Genomic DNA, 24548 nt, shown 5'->3' with positions numbered 1-24548 from the left:
TGTTATGTACGTTGGGCCTTGAACTTTAAAATGCAACAATTCAATACTTTAACTTTCAAAACGTGACAATCCAATACCTATGGTTAACTAGCTGTTATCTAGCCGTTAAGTGGCATTTGAAAAAGACACAAATGCCCTTCAAGTATCATTTAATTTTGTTTATCAACAATCTAAATGTTGACAAAAAATTATCAGTCCCAAATCCTTGCACCTTTCATTCAAGAAAGTTGGAGTCATATTTAATTTGGCATTGTGACCCCAACTTTCTTGAATATAAGAGGCAAAGATTTGGGACTGTTAATTTTTTGTCAATATTTGAATGATTGGTAAAGAAAATTAGATGGCATTTGAAGGGCATTTGTGTATTTTTCAAATGCCATTTAACGGCTGATTAACAGTAAGTTAACGACAGGCACGTGATTGTCACGCTTTGAAAGTTTGAGTATTGAATTATTGTATTTTAAAATTTGGGGATCAAAGTGGAATTAGGCCCAAAGTACATGGTATTAATCGGGATTTTTCCTTAATATATATTATATGTATATAAATAATATATTATATATGTAAAATTTAAATTTTATAAAATAACATGTGTATAATACATGTATAATCTATACATTTATTTTTCTCTCTTGTTTGAATAGGCAATATATATATATATATATATATATATATATATATATATATATTAGATTTTCTCCTATAACAAATTTACTCTTAAGAAATTAAGAATGGCCGGGGCGGGGAGGGTCAAATTCGGGGGATGGGGATGGAATTTTCAGCCCCACGAAGGTACGGATAACGATAAAATTTGATACATGTATTAGGGGCGAGGGACGGAACGGAATATGCCAAAACGGATATGCGATAATCGACCCCGCCCTCTTTGTATTTGGAGCTCACATTCACATCATATCACACAGACAGGTATCGTCCGTCGTACCGGGTTTTGGTTAATCTTGGCACGTACATGCATTTGCACGTGTAAAGTGAAGGAGACAGAATTCAATGGAGAGAGAAGAGGTCAAAAATGACGGTAAAAATTAAAAAATAAAATTCTCGGATGATGTATCGGCATTATTACTTTTATATGGTTAAAAGTTCGAGTTTTGATTCAATACAATTATCTGCACGTAACTTGTTTTTCTTTTAATTCATATCATCGGATCCGGATTTTTCTTTACATAAACCCTGCAGTTTCTCAGCTCGCACGTGGAATCAGTTCATTAGTACACGTAAATCATGAAACAGTACAGAGGGTATTTTAGGAATAGGGAACGTAAAAAAGACGGAGCAAGGGCGTTCAAAGAAAGAAAAAGAAAATTGAACCAAAATAAAAGAAAGAAAAAGAAAAGGGGGGAGAAAGAGAATACCGAGAGAGAGAGGGAGATAATCTAGCGGACACGACAGGAGATTGGAATTTCGTTTAATGGCGCCGTGAAATGAGCTACCCTCCCTCTCCCTCCATTGAAATTCAGTCTGTCTTTTCTCCTCTCGGAGTCTGAGAGACGACCATCGCTGGCGACGGTCGCTGATTAATTACTCTGCCTACATATTTATTTCTCCACTATCGAAGTATAACCGAGGACGGCTTGTTCTCGGCTTCAAAGAGGCGCTCTTTATTTATCTGTTTTTCGCCATTGGAGATCTCTTTCACTATGGTGGTTCGGTTTCGTTATCGGCTGTTGGGTTGTTCCTCTGGTGTTTTCTTGTGCACGGGCCTTTTCAAACCCTAGCTGAGAGGGCGTTGAAAGGTAAGTCTCGTGTTTCCTTCGGCTTTAGAATTTTTTGGTTGCCGATGCTCTTGACTGCTTTTTCATGCCGCCGGAACCCTTGCCCTGGGATCGGAAGGATTTCTTCAAGGAGAAGAAGTACGAGAGGCCGGAAGCCTTAGGCCCTGTTTCCAGATGGAGGGACTGTCACTCTCATCACGGATCACGGGAGTTCGCTCGATGGGGTTCAGACGAGTTACACAGGCCTCCAGGTACGTTTTGGAGTTCCTTACCGTTTGTAGGAGATTTAGGGCTTCGGAATCATTTTTCCCACTTTACTCAGATTATTCTAAAAATAGGGTTACGTGCCCATACTTTTCGTCTTTTCCTTTTGCGTTGATGGGTGTGGTGCAAGAGAGAGCAAACCTAATCGATTCCTGGCCAAAACTTGTATGTTGGCTCCGTCCCCTCCCAGTCGAGAATTCAGAATTGTTCTAGGAAAAAAAAACTTAAAAAACTGAATGTGTTCTTTATTCGCCGAGGATCCATTGCTTTCGTTCCTGGATTTTGCTTTTTTACCATTTCCCCAATTTTGTTCATTTTCCACAGATCTGAGATTTCGCTTCCCTTGTGAGTTTGGTCACTGCTTATAGGTTCTCTCCCCTGTTTCCGCAAGGTCTATAATCTACAATACTGTGTTTGTCTTGATTTTGTTGTGATTTTTCTCTTCTTTTTTTTGTAATTATTTTTTGCTGAAGGTCATGGTAAGCAGGGTGGTTATCAGTTGTTCTCGGAAGAATCTGGACATGGATGTACGCCTTCGCGGTCAAGTGAGAGGATGGTGGAAGACGAACTCTGCCGGCCATCTGCGTCCCGTGCTGAGTGGAAGTATGGCAGGAACAACAGGGAGAACAAAGGGTTTTTCAGCCAGAAGGAATGGAAAGGGCACCTGTTGGATACCAGTGACGCCTCTGTTTGTTCATCAGGCAGGCAGCATGATTTAAGTTCTCATAGGTCAGTTGATGATCTGCTAACATACACATCTCACCCTCATTCTGACATTGAAAATTCGTCATGGGATCAACTCCACTTAAAAGATTATCATGATAAGATGGGTACAGTGGATGGCTTGGCCACAGGCCACAGATATGACAAAGACCATACACTGGGCTCGATTGCTTGGAAGCCTCTGAAATGGACCCGATCTAGTAGCTTGTCATCGCGAGGCTCTGGATTTAGTCATTCAAGTAGCTCAAAAAGCACCAGAGCCGATTTGGATGATACTAAGCTTGAATCACAAGATGGAAAAGCAACTCCATTTCAATCCTCTTCTGGGGATGCTGCTGCAGGTGTAACATCCAGTACACCATTTGAAGATACATGCTCAAGGAAGAAGCAGCGGCTTGGATGGGGCCAGGGTCTGGCAAAGTATGAAAAGGAGAAGGTCGAAGGTCATGATGAGACTACCTGCAAAAGTGAATTGTTCCCATGTTCCAACAACATGAGAACAAGCAATGGTTCCGTTCCAAGTTTATCTGACAAAAGCCCTAGAGTCACAGGTTTATCAGAATGTGCATCTCCTGCAACTCCCTCTTCTGTTGCATGCAGTTCATCACCAGGTAAGTTTTGCTGTTCCTTTGAGGTGTCATCCATTCAAAAGTCTTTTATTGCATTGCACTGCTTACAAGTGTTCAGTATCTATTGATAAAAAAGGTTTTCAATGCCTATAAATTGTAGTAGAAACAACATCCTGCTTGTTTCCTATACGGAGGCTGATTACTGGGTTCTAAGCATTGATCCCTTTCCTGAGGGCTAGGTGTCATGACCTCTTACTCTTTTGGGTTGTTTTCCTATGATTTTATGAACATTATTGATTATTCTAGCTGTGATTTTTTTCTTTGGATGCTGTAACAAATTTTATTATCACGACAATTGTTATCTTTTAATCCCAATTTCTTTTTTCAGCATATTAGTTCTATAAGACAATCATGTTCATTGTTTGGGGAGCATGCCTGGTTTCTGGTTTGTTACTTATTCTAGTAATAATTAAACCATAGCTATTGAAACAACATATACATAATTACATATAAGGGATACCTGGGCAGTAAGGCATTTTTCTGGGGCATGCCATTAAATTACTCCTTTTTTGCAATATGTTCTGCACCTTCTTAGGCAACGAAAATAGCAAGGCAGGCATCTTATCATATGTTGTTATTACTTATTACGTTGTGTTTTATTTGTGATAGCACATATGTTAGTATGTTTCAGGTTTTACTTTATTTGAGAGGGAACAAAGGTAGGATGAAGGTGGTGTAAGTTTTGCATCAGCCTTTTGTGACATGAAATTTCAAAGTTACACTTCCAATGAATGAAAATGAGACAAAAAGGCACAATTTTTGCATCTAGTTTGAATTTGCATTGTAAACAAATAGAACCTAATATTGAAAAATTTATTATTATTGGCTTTCTTTTAGTTGTTTTATTGAAGACATTGAAAATAAGACATGCCAACATGGAACATGTCCAAAAAATAAAGATTAACAAGCCTTATTTGTCAAAAAACTATGGTTTAACAATGCTTAGGTGGCACATCTGCACATGGGTGCCAGCTTCAGCACTTGGGTAATGGTATCCTGTTACTTTGTCTTGTCTTGTAACCATGATAATTGTGGTTGCAACATAAGAGAAGTTTGAGTGGTATGGGAATCCATGAATATGTTGGTAACCTTTTGAACATTCCTTTTGTCAGTCAATATGTGTTGCCTTGACTTGGAAACAATGTTTTCCAAGGTGTCTAAGGCATCTATGGAATTCTCCAAGGTGGATACGTCTGGTAGCTTCTTTGTGAAGTTTAATGCTTTTTGATGTAGGCATGCCATAGGACCTATAGGTCCTTTGCTTTTGTCATTGCACTCATTTCTTAGGTGAACCTGTTTGCCTTACAAGTATGAGCCATGGCCCATGTGAAGGAACTTAAAATGTATTATTAGTGTGGAAAAATTTGCTTGACTTTCCTTTTTTGCTTTGTTATGGTGGGGTGGATTCGAACTCGAGCACGGATCGAGCTGAACCTTGAGCTCGAGCTTGGGTCGAGTCAAAAGCTCGTAAGCCCAAGCTTGTCTCAAGCACGGATTGTGAAAAATGTTTTATAAAAATAATATATATATATATATATATATAATATTTTCTATATATATATATATAGAAAAATGTTTTATTTGATATTTAAAAAATTAAGAATTATAATAATTAGTTATTATTATATATAAAAATAAAATTATTATATGTATAATATTTTTTATTATATATTATTTTCTATAATTTTTTTTATTATTATATGTATGTAGCTAATCAAGCTCGACTTGCAAGCCTCGATCTGAGCTTTATTAGGCTTGAGCTTGGCTCGATTAATAAACGAGCCTGGAAATTGGGCTCGATCTCTGTTGAAACTGAATCGAGCCGAGCTTTTCACGAGTTGAGCTCAAATAGCTCGTGAAGAGCTCCGCTTGTGGCCACCCCTAGTTATGGGGCCAATAGTAAGTTACACCTAGGGGTGTTTGGTACTGTGATCTTCATAAAATGTGGTGCATTTGAATCCATTGGGCCCCATAGTTATTTGGTTGAAACCAGTGATTTAAAGGGCGCACGCCTGATGCACCTTGCGCCTTAGCCCAGGCGTGTGCTTTTTGCTTCTTTTTGATCCTAATGGCTGGACCGGGGGTTTTGCCCCCAGAACCCCTTGCCTCGAGGAGCGTGGCACAAAGGCAACTTGTAGAATCAAGAATGTAATATGTTTTACATCACATTAGCTACTTTAAGTAATGCAATCGAGGAAAAAAAGGATTGTTGGTTTTACATGCTTGAAAATGTTTTATATATTTTATTTTATTTTTAAATTCACATTTGAATATTCTTTACAAGTTATGTTAATGTATTTTATTTTTATTTTTTTGATGAATGATAATCAATTTATTAATTCAGAAGCAGATGTAGAGTGAGTTCATACAACATCCCAAGGAGAGGCGCGAGCTGCAACCCCTCCTTGAATCTTACAAGTAAACTAGGAAAGAAAAGCAAGAATCACAACTGAGCCCAAAACAATTCTTTCCTATTTACCCCTTGCTTAGCTAACACATATGACAAAGTATTTGCTGATCTCCCCACTCATTGTACAGTGACCAACATATTCCTTGTCAACCAACTAAAATTCTTCATTTCATTCTTGTAACTCCACATAGCCTCTTCAGGATTTTTCAACCAACTCACCTCCACTTAGGAATCCCCCTCGATTGTTAGGTGTTGTACCCCTAGTTGGTTTGCAAATTGCACCCCTTGTACAACAACTAAAAGTTTTGCTCTGATGGAGTCCCCACTTCCCAAGGGACCTGAGTAGAGCAACAAAATCTCTCCCTTCTCATTTCTCAAAGCACCCCCTATTTCGGATAATCTTGGATTACCCATGCTACTTCCATCAAAATTCAAAACTTGTAATTGATTTGTCCTTTAGGGATGAACACCTCGCTACTGTTGACCAATTTCTCCAATGGTCATTAAAGGAGAATTGATGAAAGATTTCCAAGGTCTTCAGCCAAGGTATTGCCCTATTTAACACACAGTCTTTCAATTTCTGACTGCTCATTTTCTTTTCTTGAAAAATTCTAACATTCCTTTCTTCCCAAAGAGTCCAAATCAAGGCAGCACAAGCACATCTCCACATAATTCTCCCTATTTTTGTAGGCCAATAAAAGGTAGAGTGGTTGAAGAGCATGTGAACTTCTGCTGGTAGACTCCAACAACTCCCAAACAACGAAAGTAGCCAAGCCCAAAGGTCTGTAGAAAAGGAACACGATATTAATAGGTGGTAACAATCCTCACCGTGAGCTCTACAGAGGATACACCAATTAGGAGAAATACAGAGGATAGGTCTTCACTTTTGTAGGTTATCTAGAGTGTTTACTTTCCCATGGAATACTTCCCAACAAAACGCCATAATTTTTTGGGGAACTGGCCTGCACCAAATTTCTTTTGACGGAAAGGGTTGGTGAGTAGAAAGTTGAGAGATGGACTTGAAGAAAAAAGCACAAGTGAAGGTTCCATTGGGTCTAGGAGTGTTTATGTTTTTTAATTTTAGGTATCAGGTTTATTAATACGTTTAATTTAAAATTTAAAGTTTATATTTTTATTAATATTATGCTTAATATTTTTGTTTTTTTGGCATTTTTGATTTTTAAAAATTTTTGCGTCTTGCTTCAAAAAGGTGCACATATCACCTTACATCTTAAGCCGCACGCACAAATTGACCCCTGCACCTTGCACTTTTAAAACACTGGTCGAAACCACATGGTTTGAAGCACAACACACTCTATAGTGTGTTCTGCATTGTGGTATGGATGCATTGTTAGCAAAATTTTCAATAAAATATCTTGGTCATTTATTCAAATACACTATAATAATGACTGAATTTACAATAGTTGGAAATCCATGGAATTTTGGTGTAGGAGAGATTGTGATATTTTGTGTTTCAAAACCATCCACAGATGGTTTCAAAATGCATCGCATCCCTAAAAGAACATGGGTGTGGCATGTTTCAGAACCAAGCAATCCATGGAATAACCATAGTTCTGAACACCCCCTTAAACTGATTTCCATGCGTTGGCTAATGGAAGGAGAAGGAAAAATTTTGTGGCTAAGTTAGAGGTAAATGGGGAGGAAGTCACAAATCAAGATGAGAACAAGATTGTTTGTGGATCACTTCAAATCAATCTATAGAAAACCTTTGATTAATAGACCAACATTGGAGAATTTCGAGTGGACTAGGTTATCTGAAGAACAAGTGTTTTGGTTAGAGAGGGATTTCAGTGAAGAAGAGATTTGACAGGTGATATTTTCAATGGATAGATCTAGAGCACCTGACCTAGATGGCTTCACAATGGCTTTTCATCAGGATTGTTGGGATGTGATAAAAGAAGATCTTATTGGGGTGTTTCAGGAGTTTGTTGATACGAAAAGGGTAAGCCCTGGAGTTAATGCCACCTTCTTAGCCCTAATCCCCAAAAAGATAGATGCGAGGGACCTTAAGGAGTACAAGCCGATTAGTCTGGTTACAAGCATTTATAAAATTCTGGCCAAAGTGGTCTTTAAGAATTCGAGTAGTACTACCCTCCATTGTTAGTCAAGCACGAGGTGCTTTCGTGCTGGGAAGGCAAATAACAGATCGGATCCTAATAGCAAATGAGTGTGTGGAGGACATGAGAAAGTCGGGGAATCAAGGTTTTGTATGTAAGTTAGACTTGGAGAAGGCTTATGATCTTGTGGATTGGAGTTTTTTATTAGAGGTCCTTGGGTGCCGTGGTTGTGGAGATAGATGGTGCAACTAGGTAAAGGGTTGTATTAGCTCCTGTCATTACTCAGTTTTGGTGAATGGGGTGGTCAAAGAATTTTTCCCTACCTGTACAGGCCTTAGACAAGGTGACCCTCTTTCCCCATTTCTTTTCACCTTAGTTGCAGATGTTTTCGGCATATTAATCTCTAAGGCAGATAGGGAAGAGGAAGTGAGTTGCTGGAAGATAGGAAGAAATAACATTAGGGTAATTCACCTACAGTTTGCTGATGATATCATACTTTTTTGTGAAGGGGGTGACAGGCAAAAAGTGAGGAATCTTAGAGCATTGATACAACACTTAGAGGAGGTATCAAATTTGAGAATAAACATGGGGAAGAGTTGTGTGGTAGGTGTGAGTATGAATGAGGGGATCATCCAGACTGTGGCAGATTGCTTAGGTTGTTCCATCACTACTTGGCCTCTATAGTACTTAGGTCTCCCTCTAGGGGCTAATCCAAAAGAGAGTAGTTTCTGGACCCCAGTGTTGGAAAAGTTTGAGAATAGATTAACTTCTTGGAAAAAGAACATCTCTATAGGGGGTAGAGTGGCTTCATTGAGAGCTACTCTAGCAAATCTACCAGTCTATTTTCTCTTTGTTTTTAGGATTCCTAATAGGGAAGCTAAGAAGTTGGAGAGATTAATGAGAAATTTCCTTTGGGAGCCAGGGGAGGAAAAGAAAGACCACCTAATTAACTAGGAAATAGTTTATAGGAGTAAAGAGGAAGGTTAACTCTCAAGAATAAAGCTCTCTTAGGAAAGTGGTTGTGGAGATGGCCTAGAGAAAGGGAGAGGTTGTGGCATGAAGTGATAGCTAGTATACATGGTAAATTGGAAAATGGTTGGGATGCGGGTGTATCACGTCAAGCTACGTTGGCTTCCCCTTGGAAAGCAATCCAGAGTATCCTCCCTCAGTTTCTCAACTTTGTCAGGTATGATGTTAATTTTGGTACCTCTGTTTTATTTTGGGAAGACATTTGGGTGGGTAATGTTGCCCTTAAGGACCAATTTCCACCTCTTTATTCCACTTCCCTTTACAAGGAAAAGGTTATCTCTCATTTTCTCCCATCTCCTTTTTCACCCCTCCTAAGTTGGGACCTTGGCTTTCAGAGAGGCTTGAGGGATGATGAACTTAACAATGTTCCCTTCTTGGTTGTGTCTTCTTGGACCCTCGTAGTTTGGATGTGAGGTTATGGTTCCCTCACCCAAAAGGTTACTTTATCTGTGCTTCCTTTTTCAAATTCCTTTGTTCTTCTCAGGGACAGTGGGGTTTTTCAACCAAGGAGATTTGGTCTAGACCGGTTCCACCTAAAGTTATTATTTTCTGCTGGGAGGTGTTTTATAGAAAGGTTAATGCCCCGGACTGCTTGCAGAGGAAAAGGCCTTCTTTGTGTTTGTCCCTTAACTGGTGTGTACTTTGCAGGGCTAGTGGTGAGGACTGCTCTCACTTACCTGTATCTTGTTCCTTTTCTAGTGCCATTTGGAGCTGGATTTTCTCTTTGTTTGGGTGCAGGTGGAATCTGTCCAGTGTCCACGGATTTAAGTCAGCTATTTGATCCTTCATTTTTTGTGTGGCTTACAAAAAAAAAAGAAAAATAACGTGGAGATGTATTAGAGCAGCTGCCTTGTGGACAATATGGGAAGAAAGGAATGCAAGGGTATTTAAGGATGAGGAAAGAAGCACTCAAGCTGTTGAGGACTGTATATTAACTAGGGCCATTCATTGGTTAAGAACTATGGAACTATTTCATACGTTCTCCTTTGACGATTTTTGAGAAACTGGTTAGCGGTGGCTAACGGCCATACAAGGAAGGACAAGAAATTTGTTGTGTGGATGCCTCCACCTGAAGGATGGGTAAAGCTGAATTTTGATGGAAGCAGCCAAGGAAACCCAGGCCCTTTTGGGATAGGAGGGGTGCTGAGATACAATGAAAGCAAAATATTAGCATTGTTTTCAGGCTTTGTGGGAACAGGAGACTCCAATAGAGCTGAGTTATTAGTGGCAGTATAAGGTATTCAGATTGCAGAACAGTTAGGAGTCCAGCACTTGGTACTTGAAGGGGACTTTGAGATTGTTGTGGGATGACTGACAGAACCAGATTCAGCTATGTGGTGAAATAGAGATATGGTAAGGAAAGTCAACTGGATCACAAAAGACATGTCTGTTACCTTTCATTGGGTGGGAAGATCAGCAAATGCCTTAGTGGATGGGCTAGCTAAGCAAGGGGCCTCAAGGGAACATTTATATTGGGCTGCTTTGTAATTTTAGTTTTGGTTAATTCTGGTCAATTCTGCTTTAGTTTGATGTAATATTTGTTAGAAGAGGTAACAACTCGTTCCTCCTCTTGGGTCTACTGTATTGCCTCATATTTCTGCTTTAATAAATTATATTCATTAATAAAAAAACACCCCATTAAACTGAAAAAATGTTGATATATCCAATTATAATATCTGTTCCTTTCTTGATGTTCTAATGTATTGCCATTTCAAGGCATATTTCCAAATTATGCACAATGTTCTTCTAGATGTCCTCTGCATATTGCTTGCAGCCTCATTACCTCTGCAAAAAGATATTTTGCCTTTTGTTATAATTAATAAAGCTCCATGCCACAATGAGTTGTTTTGATGATTTGAGTTTGCAAAAAAAAAAAACAGAATGCATTGTTTGTATATAAATTCAGCAGGTTATGGTTCTAAGGCTGCATTTTGATGTTTTTTTTCCCAAATGTGTATTCGTTTAGATGTCATAAACTCTGAAACAAGCAATTGGCATTTTCTTTAGATTTAAACTAAAATGAATAGTCTTAATGCACATCACAATGGTTGGCTAGACAGGTTTCATTGTGGCAATTCCACTCTTAGTTGCTAAATCTTCTGTTAAATTGTAAGTGGGTAGATCCTTGTTTGTTCTTCAATCTATTTTTTTGGACATCTCCCCGTCTCTTTTAGAACCCTCAACTTGCATTTTTTATGGGCAGAATAGTTGGTTGGTCTATGCACTGAATGAAACCATCTTAGCAAGTACCCCACCTTATTTTCCGGAATTGGCAGGGATATTGTTTTTTTACCTATCAAACCTTGTATTTATGAAACAGAAACATTTTAATGTTATTCATGCTTATAAAGCGTGTGTTTGTTCTGTGGGCATTTCGTGATAGGCATTTATCAAAAAGCTGCCATGTCATTGCCAAGTCAGCAATTTTCCATCATATTTATCTGTAAGCATTGATATTCACAAAAGTGTGTTTTGATTTATGTGCACACTAACCGTTGGGGGAAGCTTCATTTTAACGCTTCCCCCAATGGTTTATTCACTGTGCAACTGGTGTGGTGCCTAGTTGTCCGTAAACGATTTATCAAATACTTTTCTCAGATTTGAAGACAAATCAAGTACAAACATTTATTTAATAAACAGAAGCTATACCAATCACATACAAAGAAGAAGTGCACTTGTGTATTTTAGTGGATCCTACTTTTGGCTTTAGATACTGAAATGCTATGTTTGTGTGGATGCTAGAAAAGGATGTATTTTGAACAACTCAGGCTGTTTGATTAGGTTCATGTCCGCAAACAAACAAGATGATGGTTTTGATACCCCTTTTTTTTAAGTATTGAAGTGGTTTTGTTTTGTTCTTGCAACCTTTTGCAGTTCTTGTTGATCCATGACCAAGCATTATGTCTTGTATAGTTGGTAGTGTTGATTCCTTTATTTAGTTATACATAATGATCCCCTTCTCTTTGTACTTTCAAATGATGATTATAACTACTTAATCCCTTTCCCTTCTTGCATTATTTGCTTTTAAATTGTAGTCGTGATTTTCCTAGTGCAAAATATTAGTACTTAGTTTTCAACTTTGGTTGTTTCTGCATCTACTGATGGAAAATTTAGGCATTTAAAATCATTTACCCTTTGTTCAGTTGTTCCAGCATTTATAATTACATTGTTCATTTGGTTGTTGTAACAGGTATGGAGGACAAGCCTTATAACAAGGTGTCAAATATTGACAATGATGCAAGTAATTTAAGTAGCTCGCCAGGTCATGGGTGTCATAGTTGCCTTGAGGGGTTCTCTGCCATTGCTGAGAATTTGGAGCTGAATCCTCTTGCTAGTTTAAACTCACTGCTTGCTGATTTCCTACAAGCTGAAGATGCAAGCTCTGGGGACTCTAGTTTTGTGAAATCAACTGCTATGAATAAGTTGATGCTATTAAAGGGTGATATATTGAAGGCTCTGGAAAAAACTGAATGTGAAATTGATTTCCACGAAAGTGAACTCAAATGTGTGAGTTCTGAACCTAAAATAACTGATTCTTGTTTGATTGCATCCAAATTCTTACAAGTAGAAGGTGCATTAAAACCGTGTGAAGCTGCTGATGTTGCATCCAAGGTGGACTCAGAATCTGGTCCCTTGAAAGTTGTTGAGGAGCCTCTTCTATGTAATGACAATTTGGATGAAGTTAATTGTGAAATTAAAGATGTGGATATTTATAGTCCAGGAACTGCTTCCTCCAAATGTGTTGAACCTCTATCCTTGGAGAAGCAGGTTTCTTTATCTGATGTGGTGAAGCTTGATGACTGTTCTGTAGCATGTGACAATGCCATGCCTCACTCTGACACAGAAAGTGTGCTGCATGCTTCAATCTTGGCTTACAACAGAGATTGTGCAAGAAAAGCATCTGAAGTATTTAATAAACTATTGCCATCTGATCGAGATCAGACAAATACAGTGGGCTGTAATAGTGTTTCATCTGTGCAGAACAACTTGCTCATCAAAGAGAAGCTGGCAATGAGGAAATGTTTTATAAAATTCAAGGAGCGAGTTCTTACTCTCAAGTATAGGGCATTTCAACACCTGTGGAGGGAAGATATGCGTTTGATTTCTCTAAGGAAGTGCCGTGCAAGGTCTCAGAAACGGTTTGAGCTAAGCTCACGAACTTTGCACAATGGGAGTCAGAAGCATCGATCTTCAATCCACTCTAGATTTATTTCACCTGGTAAGTGCTCTCTCTCTCTCTCTCTCTCTCTCTCTCTTTCCCCCTCCTCATATACACATAACATTAAGTTTTGAAGAATCCTCTTTACCTCAATTTCATGCAAACTTTCATCTGGTTTTGTTTTCTTGCCCCTTACTGATTGGTGATTCAGTTCCTTTCTTGCACGATTGGTTGTTGCCTTTTTAAAATTTTATAGCATTTACTGCAACATATGATTTGATATGTTCTCTCTAATTCTTGGTTTACCTGTTCTTCAGTGTATTCTTAGTTGACCTCAGGTGTATACGGCAAACACTACTACATCTTTTCTTTCAATCTTCTTTAGCTAGCAGGTTATACCTGCTTTGTTTGTTTTTCATTTTTATATATGGTAGTAGATGTCATCTAAGATGCATGTGATGAATTCCACACTGTGCTGTTTATGTGTTGTGAATGATTGTTACTACTATTTGAGGAAGCTGTTGGTAAAGTCTTTTTATCAACTTGATGATTTTTTAGTTGATCAAATTATAGATTATAGATTATCTGAATCCTAATGGGAAGTTATGCTTCTTTCTCATTCATACAAACAGTATATGCCTAATGGTGAAACCATTCCGTTGGATAATTCCATTTACGATAATGTAACTTTTTAAGTTCCAAACTTTACAAAGAATGCATGATACCAGTTCATTGTTTAATTGCATATCTTTGGTTATTACTGAAATGCATGTGCTTCCTTTTGATTGAAAACATAGTTCTTCTATGGTTTCTGTAACAAGCTAGCCTGTATATTTTGAGTTTGTCTGTCATTATTGTGTTAACAATAAAAAATATTTTTGGCTCTCATCATTCCTTCCTGTTGTGAAGGATGATTAACTTCATCAGTTCAGGCTTTCTGAGAAAGGCTTTATTTGTTGATGGGTTTTCAGTAATTTTTATTTGCAAAATCTTTTACTTAGACATGATTATGCCTGGCAAGATCCTCCTTGCTATCTAGAATTCTCGTATGATGGTGTTTTTATATAATACCAGATAGGAGAAGTGGTTTGTTAATTTTAAGGGGCTAGAAGGGCTAGGGGTAGACCAAAAAGGACTTGCATATAAGTGGCAATATATGATTTAAGCACTAATAATTTATCAATGCATTTGGCTTTAAATAGAACGGATTGGCAAAACATGATTGATGTAGCCAACCCCATTTAGTTGGGATAAGGCGTGGATGATGATGATGATGAACAGATTTAATATTGTTATTATTCTAATCCATTCACTGACGTGGCCTACAGATTTTCTGATCAGGGGACTCTACTGAGATGCGTTTACTCAGTTTTATATATGTTTGTTTCTCAAGGGCATTATTTTATAGACACCTTTTTTCTGGGATTTCTGGATAATGAACCCTCCTCCGCCCGGGTACTAAGTACAAGGCCACTAATCTTAACTATTTCACTTTTTCTTTTTAAATCAGACCTATTTTGTTTGACACCCATTATCTGTATTATAAATTTTATTAAGTTTAGGCTAGGTTTTTATTTGTTTTGGGTAAAATACAAAAACCTCCCTTGAAGTTTCTGACAATCATAAAAACCTCCCCTATAATTTCATTTTAACAAATATCTCCCCTGAACTTTTGAGAAATTCAACAAAAATCTCCCCTCCATCACTGTCCCAGATGGAAAACATTAGATTGATGCACCTGTTTTTTTTCTAAATACCCATTCTACCCTTTTATAAATCATTTTACATACAACATTACTAAAATAACCCTATTTTAACTCAACAAAAACCTCTTGTATCGATCATTTCAGCAATTTTACATACAAAATTACTGAAATGTTGAGTTAAAATGGGATTATTTCAGTAATTTTGTATGTAAAATAATTTATAAAAGGGTAGAATGGATATTTGGAAAAAACTGGTGCATCAATCTAGCGTTTTCTGTCTGAAACAGTGATTGAAGGGAGGTTTTTGTTGAATTTCTCAAAAGCTTAGGGGATGTATTTGTTAAAATGAAACTATAGGAGAGGTTTTATGATTGTCAGAAACTTCAAGGGAGGTTTTTGTATTTTACCCATTTGTTTTTTGATAAATAGATTTTTATTTGATTCAAGAGATTAAATCAGGTTTTATTTGTAATTAATACCCCACTTCGTCTAGAAGAATGGGTCCCACACAATTTATTATTTCACTTGAGTTTCATTTCTTATGCTTTCTATTTAGTTTTCTTATTTATTTATTTATTTTTTTAAATTAGATCTGGTTTAATTTGTAATTGGATAACTTATTTCATCTAAAAAATGGGAACTACAGCATTTAAAATCTTTATAATGACTTTTATTTTAATAAGGAAATTGAGTTGAAAAGATTAATATGGGTTCGACATCTTTTGAAGTGGGTTGCTTTTATTTTATTTTTTTATCGGTAGCCATGTTTCAGAAGTTATGTGAGAGTGAAGTTTAAATACTTTCACTTTTTCTGTGAGTGGGTAGACACATGTCTGAGGAATAAGACTTTTATATTTCAGAAGTTATGTGAGAGTGAAGTTTAAATACTTTCACTTTTTCAGTGAGTGGGTAGACACATGTCTGAGGAATAAGACTTTTATATGATAGTGAAGACACCCACTTTTTAGATACTGTTTTTTTTGAAAAAATAGATTGCCTTTTGTTTGGAGAAGTCTCTAGTCTGAGGGCTCTATAGATAAGCTATTGTTGTTAGATTTTGATGAGACTTGGGTGTTGTTCGGTGGTATGGATGCACCATGATTTATTACGTTTAGAAATGCACAATGCCAAAACCTATTGTTCTGTTTCGCTTTGGTGTGGACTGAACCACACTATATCGTGGATCGGTCTACACCACAGGGCAAAATATCGTCCTTCATTATTTCTCGTGGACAGGTCCACACTACTGTGGACATTTATTTCCAAGTTAATCCCATGCTTCTTATTGCTCTGTGACTCCTCTTTAGAGGGGGCACTAGGATGGAAGGGGTTTGCTGCAACAAGTGCTTTCTGCCCACCATCTCCCCACAGGACTCTGGATGGTGAGAAGACAGCCTCTGTCGAGGAAAGCAGCTACAGTTCAAAGTAGAAGCAGGATGTTCTTGATATTGATCAGAATGTGGCTGAAGTTGATGATGAGGTCACTGATGAAACAAATGCCAGTATCTTCTGGCCTTCTTTCTGGGGAATCTTCCACTGAAGTGAGTTCAAGAAGGGTAGAGAGACTCAAGCTGGACTTGAATCGTGTTAATGAAATGAAGATGCCCCATCATCAGACCGGAGGATGGATGAAAAATCCCCTTATCATCACCGTAATGGCAATCAAAGCTCGTCTCCTTCCTCAGCTTCATCATCAAGACAGCCTTCAATGTGGCATATAGATTTGAATGGCAGCTTTTCTGTCTTTGTTGATTCTCATGATCGACGTGCTGAGATGAAATCAACTTCCCAAGGCATGAATTATCCTGTCATCTCTATCATGGGTACAACAGTGGAGGTCAATAAAAGGAGTTTTTACCTCTAACTCAAGGGGAGACCCTGTGGTGTCACAGATAGTGGGCTCTCCAGCCCCGACCCCTCTTACTCCCAACCATTATTCATTATGATCATGCCTGGGGCTTCAGACAACTATTTATTCAGGGGCCAGAGCAGATCTACTGAGGAACAGATAAAGCCTGCATCATGGTCATTAAGTTCAGGAATGGTAGTGAGGCAGAAGGAACCTGATGGTGGGTGGGGCTCATATCCAGGTGGTAACAAACAACGACCATGGAATTAGAGTTTTTTCTTTTGAATATTTTTTTTATTAATATAAATAATTATTTTTATCAATAATTAATAATTAACAATATTAATTATTAATATTTTTATTAATTAATAATTTTCAAATATTATTTTTATTTATATTAATATTTTTTTTATATATTATTAAATATTGTTAGCAGTATTGTTAGTATTATCAATTAGCATTAATATTACTACTCGTTTTTAATTATTATTAATATTATTGTTTGTTATTTACTCTTATTAATATTAATTTTATTAATTATTATTATCGTTAGCAATTTACTAATATTTCTCTATTATGTATTCTACTAAAAGGTATATTATTGATTTTAATGTTTAGTGGCATAGATCATCTCAAATGTTGTAACTGAGATGCATGGCATCATAACACTGGGTGTGGATTGAAATACACCACGCCTTGCAGAAGGCCTACGGAGGTGTGGTGTGGTTCAATTCACACATCTTTGTCCACTATGCAAAACAACTACCCCATTGAGGGGTAGTGTGTTTTCATCCACACCACAGAAAACACATCGCCCAATTTCTCATATACACTACAGAACACCCCCTTGGTTTCTCAATCAATGAGCAGTCTAATTGAATTTCTTGTTGTTCATTCAATGATCTAGATTTCCACCCAAAATATCATCTAGATGTAAGTCATTAAGTTCAGGAATGGTAGTGAGGCAGAAGGAACCTGATGGTGGGTGGGGCTCATATCCAGGTGGTAACAAACAACGACCATGGAATTAGAGTTTTTTCTTTTGAATATTTTTTTTATTAATATAAATAATTATTTTTATCAATTAATGTTATCAATAATTAATAATTAACAATATTAATTATTAATATTTTTATTAATTAATAATTTTCAAATATTATTTTTATTTATATTAATATTTTTTTTAATTATTATTAAATATTGTTAGCAGTATTGTTAGTATTATCAATTAGCATTAATATTACTACTCGTTTTTAATTATTATTAATATTATTGTTTGTTATTTACTCTTATTAATATTAATTTTATTAATTATTATTATCGTTAGCAATTTACTAATATTTCTCTATTATGTATTCTACTAAAAGGTATATTATTGATTTTAATGTTTAGTGGCATAGATCATCTCAAATGTTGTAACTGAGATGCATGGCATCATAACACTGGGTGTGGATTGAAATACACCACGCCTTGCAGAAGGCCTACGGAGGTGTGGTGTGGTTCAATTCACACATCTTTGTCCACTATGCAAAACAACTACCCCATTGAGGGGTAGTGTGTTTTCATCCACACCACAGAAAACACATCGCCCAATTTCTCATATACACTACAGAACACCCCCTTGGTTTCTCAATCAATGAGCAGTCTAATTGAATTTCTTGTTGTTCATTCAATGATCTAGATTTCCACCCAAAATATCATCTAGATGTATATAAAGGTTTGGCTAATTGTCATTTATTATCTTGTCTAGAAACTGATTGAAGTTATACCTTGAGTTCACGGATTCAATTCAGAAACTCATTTTGGGGTTTGTGTAATTAGCTTATTGGGTAATAGCCTCGATTAATCCTCAACTTATTTTGTTCATTGAAGAACGAAGGTCCAATAATTGTCTGGTTATAGGATTCTTGAAGCTGGTGATATTAAAGTGCTGTTCTGGAATTTCAGCAAGGCATTATTCCTAGGGTCAAGTTAACTTCTAATGCAGGATGATATCTGCTTGAGTTCTTTAGTGCTTTTTCTTTGTGGTGGTGTATATAAGGATAGGCAATTGATACAATGTCCAGTTCGGACATGTGTTGTGGAAAGTGTAAAAATGGTATTATGAGGGTGTCAAGATTCTCTTTGTGGAGTTCCTGCTTTGTTGACCATTTCAAAATTACAATTATTCATCATTTGGAATAGGGTATTTTTGCTTCTATAATTGCTTTGTCTGTGAAACTTGGGAACTGGCTTGGTTTGGAAGATTTCTAAATGATAGGCAAGTTGGGTTTGGGTGGTAAATACTGGGTCATCATCTGATGCAAAATCTCAATAGTGTTTTTGCTTGTAACTTTTCCTAGGACACCAATCTAAGTTTTACAGTATCATAAATGTAATGTTACACTTGTACTTATAACAATGTAGAGAGGACACATTTCCTTCTGGGAAAGCTAGGTAGGTTGAATTCTTTCATGTAAACATGGAATATGTGATAGCAATGAATGGGGACTTCTGATATTTGTACCTCAGGGGAACTTTGGACAAGGCCTGGTTGTGTGGCAGTTGTCATTTTGGTTATTCCTTGCTGAAGAAGAGTATTTGTTTGTGAGATTGCAGAGGCCAGAGCTTGTGATTTAGCTTACTAACTACTACCAACTAGTCCTGGTAGGGTTTGTATAGATGGTTGGAGATTATTGTGCCAGGAAAAGTTCAGATAAGCAACTAAACAAGGTTGTCATTCATAAAAAGATGTAGGCAAGATTGTTAAAGATATTTATGAAGACATTATTTGCCTTCGGTTAATATTTCCCCGGGATAATGGGGCCAGAGTATGTACATTTCAAGGAGAAAGTGTATGTTTACATGATGACTTGTTAGCATCCAACAAGAAGGTTGTCATCAGTTATAACTGGATTCTTGTAGGACATTTTTTTTAAAGTTCTGTAGTAATCATTCTATTTATAAAGAAAACCATGAAAGAAGTATCACTTGATTACAAATTTACAATACTTAAGGTTTGGAAGACATCTATTCCAAGCTTATGAATGATACAAGGAAAGGGAGGTTCTATAATTCAACAGATAAAGTTGAATTATTTCATAAACATGGAATATGTGATAACAATAAATACAGTATCAGTAAGGCATGGTATGTATTTCTGTTTCCCTGGGAAGGACCACAGGGAAATTTTTAGGTGGCTAAAACATTTCAGGGCCTTGACATATGTTATTTGGACATTGGGAAGTTCCTTTCCAAAACTTCAGCATATCTTCTTCATTGCTTGTTTTTCAAGTTGTTATGTAGGTTGTGGAACTAAAATTTGAATCTGACTACCTTTACAGCATTGGCTGTGTTTATTTGCACATTTTCCCTTTTCTAGTGGATTGAATTTTGATTTTATCTTTTCTGAACCATGTTAGGAATGTTATGAACTTGTAATGATCTATGTTTTGAAATTGTGCTACTCTCATCTTTCAATATCTTCCTCTTCTACAGCAGGTAACTTGACCCTGGTTCCTACGACAGAGATAGTTGATTTTGCTGGCAAGCTGCTATCGGATTCCCAAATTAAGGTTTGCAGGAATAGTTTGAGAATGCCAGCTTTGCTTTTGGATGAGAAGGAGAAAAGGCTCTCTAGTTTTGTTACAAGTAATGGATTAGTCGAAGATCCATGTGCTGTTGAAAAGGAGCGGGCAATGATCAACCCATGGACATCTAAAGAAAAGGAAATTTTCATGGAAATGCTTGCAACATTTGGGAAGGACTTCAAAAAAATTTCCTCTTTCCTTGATCATAAGACAACGGCAGATTGCATTGATTTCTACTATAAGAACCAGAAATCTGAGAGCTTTGAGAAAATAAAGAAAAAATTGGAACTTAGAAAACAAGAACAAAGCTTCCCTAGCAACACATACCTAGTCACCTCAGGGAAGAAGTGGAATCGTGATGGGAATGCTGCTTCACTTGATTTGTTAGGGGCTGCTTCAGTGATAGCAGCTACTGCTGATGCCAATTTCAAGACAAAGCAAAATTGTGGTGGAAAGTTGTTTTTGGGAGGGTATAATGACCATAGTTTATCTCAGGGTGATGATTGCAATTTAGAAGGGTCAAGTAGTGTTGATATTCTTGGAAATGAAAGAGAAGCTGCTGCTGCTGATGTGTTGGTTGGTATATGTGGTGCTTTATCATCAGAGGCAATGAGCTCTTGTGTTACGAGCTCAATTGATCCAGGAGAGGGCTGTCAGGAGTGGAAGCGCCGCTCAGTGAAAGATCGACTGTTGACCCCTGAAGTTTCACAGAACATTGATGATGAAGAAACTTGTTCAGATGAGAGCTGTGGGGAACTGGATTCTGTGGATTGGACTGATGAGGAAAAGTCGGTCTTCATCCAGGCACTGAGATTATATGGTCGGGATTTTGCCAAGATCTCTCGATATGTCAGGACAAGGTCCAGGGATCAATGCAGGATCTTCTTTAGCAAGGCTCGGAAATGTCTTGGTTTAGATGTGCTTTATCCTGGGACAGTCAATGAAGAAATGCCAGGGAGTGACACCAATGGCGGGAGGAGTGACACTGAAGACGCTTGTCTTGTTGAGTTGGAATCAGCTATTTGCAGCAATCAGTCATGTTCCAAGATGGAGGTTGATCTGGCATCATCTGTGACAAACATGAATGGTGGGGTATCTGTACAGGTAGAACCCTCCCATCTGCAGATTGACTTGGATAGATCAGGTGAAAAACATGGGATGGAGACACAAAATAGAGAAGCCTCCGAGATGAAAGTTGAAACCATGGTGCCAGACGAGTGTCAGGTAGGGGCAGAGTCTGCCAAGGTTTTAGATGCTGATAACAATTCCATTGGCCCAGAGGTGGTTAACAGAGATGATGTGAATGTAGATGTGGTTTCGAACAGTGAGCCAAACGTGCAACTTTCTGGAAGTGTTGCTTTGGCTGATGAGAAAGAGATTGTTAAAGAACCACATACTCATAAAGTCATCGTTCCCAAGGAAGAGTCTGTATCTGCATGTGAACAGGAGGAAGTCGGCCAGTCCAAATCAATTGCTGCAGTTGATCTCCACCCATTGCCATGTAGTGGTTGTGAGGACTCTAAAGTTGATCTAGATAAAAGACAAGTGTCTGAAAAAGTGCTGATTGATGGGCAGGATCCCGCAAATGGTATAGACAGAAATAGTTGTACAGGTACATCCTGCATCTTCACGACTGAATCAAGTGCGAAGATGGAAGGTGTTAATCCAGCATATACTCTACCTGCTACATATCCTCATCAGATTCCTCTAGAGCTTCTATCTTCTATACAGAAGCCTCAGGTCGTCTCTTGGCAGCAAAAAGAGAACGTCCCTTCAGTTTCTGTCGGGTTGAATTCGTCAGTCCTTTGCAAGGACCAGTTAAAGCAATGTAGGGCGTCATCATCAACCCTTGATTTTGTGGTACATGGTGACAAGCAACAGCAGAAATCTTCAAGTGCAGATGTTTTTCAGCAAATTCTGTTGGGACATGAGTCACTGAACCGGGTTGAGCATTCCCAGATTCTCAAAGGGTATCCACTGCATGTGCTGAATAAGAATGACAAAAATACGGATGCAGATACAAAAAGTGGTGAGGAATCTTCTAAGGTCCAAAGCTTCTCTAAGATGGAAAGGAAATCCCAACATAGCCAGTACATGCAGGAAGTATACCATGAAAAGTGCAATAGTTCAAGATTTACCCATTCAGTGGCTGAGCTCCCACTTCTGCCAAAGGGTCAAGAACCATCTCCAATTGATCATCCAAGGCCTCATTCTTGGAGTAGCTCAGATGCAGAAGAACAGTCACGAAGAACTGGAGATGTCAAACTATTTGGTCAGATACTGAGCCATCCGACTCCTGCTTCAAAGCGAAATTCAAGTTCTCCAGAGAACAATGAAAGTGGGGCATCGTCCAAACTAGGCAGCAGTTCATTCAACTTGAAGTCTACTTCCAATCATGCGGTTGATGGAGTTGCAGTTTCAATAAAGCTTGATAATAGCAATTATTCGGGATTGGAAGATTTTCCAGCGAGGAGTCATGGTTTCTGGGATGGGAGCAGAATACAGACTGGGCTTTCGTCGCAACCAGATGCTGCTATGCTATTGGCAAAATATCCAGCAGCATTCGGTGATTATTCAGCACCATCCTGCAGGGTAGGGAAGCAACCGGTGCCAGTTGTCAAGAGGAATGACCTGAACATGGGTTGTGTGTCAGTATTTCCAACGAAGGATTTAGATGGTATTGGGGGTTTGGCAGATTATCAGGCATACAGAAGCTATGATGGAACGAAGTTACAGCCATTTACGACAGTGGATGTGAAGGGACATGGCATATTCTCGGAGCTGGAGAAGAGGAATGGATTTGAAGTGACTAGTTTTCAACAACAGGGAAGAAGTGTTGTGGGTGGAGGAGGGATCCTTATTGGAGGGAATTGTCCAGGCGTTTCAGATCCGGTGGCAGCAATAAAAATGCATTATGCCACCTCGGAACGCCAACGGTATAGTGGGCAGGCTCAGGCTAGTAGTAGTAGTAGTACGAGGGAAGATGAATCGTGGCATGGCGGAGACATAGGAAGAAGTTAAACAGACTTGGTTAATCAATCTATCGTAGGTGGGATTTTGCGGCGCTTGGTTTTTTTTGTCGCTCTCTGTATTATAATAGCTTTGCAACCTCTCTCAATGAAAATGGGCTGATTTTACTTCCGTCTTTCTCATTCCTAAAGTTTTTAGTTGCTTTGTATTTGTTTGTTGTATTGTACTAGGATAGAAATATACAGAAATAATCTGGAAAAAAAAGAAAAAAAAAGAAAAAAAAAGAAGGGTTAGCGTTAGTGAGGAAGCTACACATGCTGCCAGCCACTTTGTTCAGCTTCTTGTTGTGCTGGGTTGCTTACCAAGCCGATGGTTTCGATTTGCCGCCCTGAGCTTGCACTGATGCAGCAAAAGCAACGGTATCAAGAATATCTCGTGTATATACAAAAACCTCGTTTTGAAATTATTCTTTTCCCACTTGTCCTCTATTTAAGTTTTGGATTTGGAATTGGATTGCTCGTCACTCCTTTATTTTCGAGTGGCGAGTGCCGACAATTGGAGCCTATCCCACCATGGTCTGTAAACGTATTCATTTGTCCACAAGTGTATATCAAATTGTCCACCTGAATTACAAAAATCAAGCATGCAGAGGTGAAGGATCTGGTGCCAATCTGTCATGTGTCAACCCATCTCCATTTGGGATCAGCGTGAATTGGGATTTGCTCCTCACCATGTATTGGGAAATCTCCCTGAAGTATGGGAGATGTTTTCGATGTGCGGTTGAGACACGCTGTGAGATCGGTGTAAAGATCTGATCCGCGGACGACTTCAGCGTAGCTGCCTAGTTACCAGGTATATTATCGCTGAAGATGGGATGAGCTGGCAAACTGACAATATCCCCCATTGCATTTCTTTCTCATCTCATGCTCATTGACTGTTGTATGGTTAGTCCAATTGGGTTTGGCCAAATCGTGTATTGATATGTATATTGATGCATTTCTTTAAGAAAATGTTTTGAATTTCGTATGACTTTTGAAATATGTAAAAGGTATTTTTTGAATGCAGAACCATATATATGCATACGCTTTATATAGCAGTCGCAAGGGACGGCTTCATCAACTGGCTCTCGCTTTTGTTTTCACCCTGCTTTTTTCACACAATCAAATATTATTATCAGCATAAACAATTACACTATCTTTCTTGGTCAGCAAGTATACTGCTGATGTCTGTATTAATAGTGAACGAGTAATTAACTAACCAACCAACCTGTGAATAAAATATTCCTTTCCATAACAGTAAAAGGATAAGGATTTAGTAAATTGCTAGGAAACATAGGAGTATTTTAAGTCAAATTCTAAACAGTAAGGATGAGATTTTTTTTCCACAGTATCATAGTCGAATCCGAAATTGATCGGCATACTAGGTGTGG

At 37.9% G+C, this 24548-nt stretch overlaps 1 protein-coding gene across 5 annotated transcripts; it reads left to right on the top strand.

Moving 5' to 3' along the window:
* The first annotated feature begins 1348 nt into the window (after positions 1-1348).
* On the top strand, positions 1349-23290 carry LOC148868358 (Duplicated homeodomain-like superfamily protein). Of its 5 annotated transcripts, XM_088972461.1 has the most exons (5): positions 1462-1754; positions 1852-1984; positions 2471-3331; positions 12057-13085; positions 20058-23290. In XM_088972461.1, the coding sequence occupies exons 3-5, from the start codon at positions 2551-2553 to the stop codon at positions 23168-23170; spliced, it is 4923 nt and encodes a 1640-aa protein (XP_088828587.1). In that variant the 5' UTR covers positions 1462-1754; positions 1852-1984; positions 2471-2550; the 3' UTR covers positions 23171-23290. The 5 variants fall into 5 exon arrangements, with proteins under 5 accessions (XP_088828585.1, XP_088828586.1, XP_088828588.1 ...); XM_088972459.1 differs by having other exon boundaries at positions 1349-1984; XM_088972460.1 differs by having other exon boundaries at positions 1417-1984; positions 20061-23290.
* The last annotated feature ends 1258 nt before the right edge of the window (positions 23291-24548 follow it).

This window comes from Nelumbo lutea, chromosome 2 (assembly GCF_056320005.1).
Source record: "Nelumbo lutea isolate HS-2025 chromosome 2, American lotus-T2T, whole genome shotgun sequence".
Classification (NCBI taxonomy): domain Eukaryota; kingdom Viridiplantae; phylum Streptophyta; class Magnoliopsida; order Proteales; family Nelumbonaceae; genus Nelumbo; species Nelumbo lutea.
The sequence above is the reverse complement of the archived record's forward strand: the minus strand, read 5'-3'. Positions and strand labels throughout refer to the sequence as shown.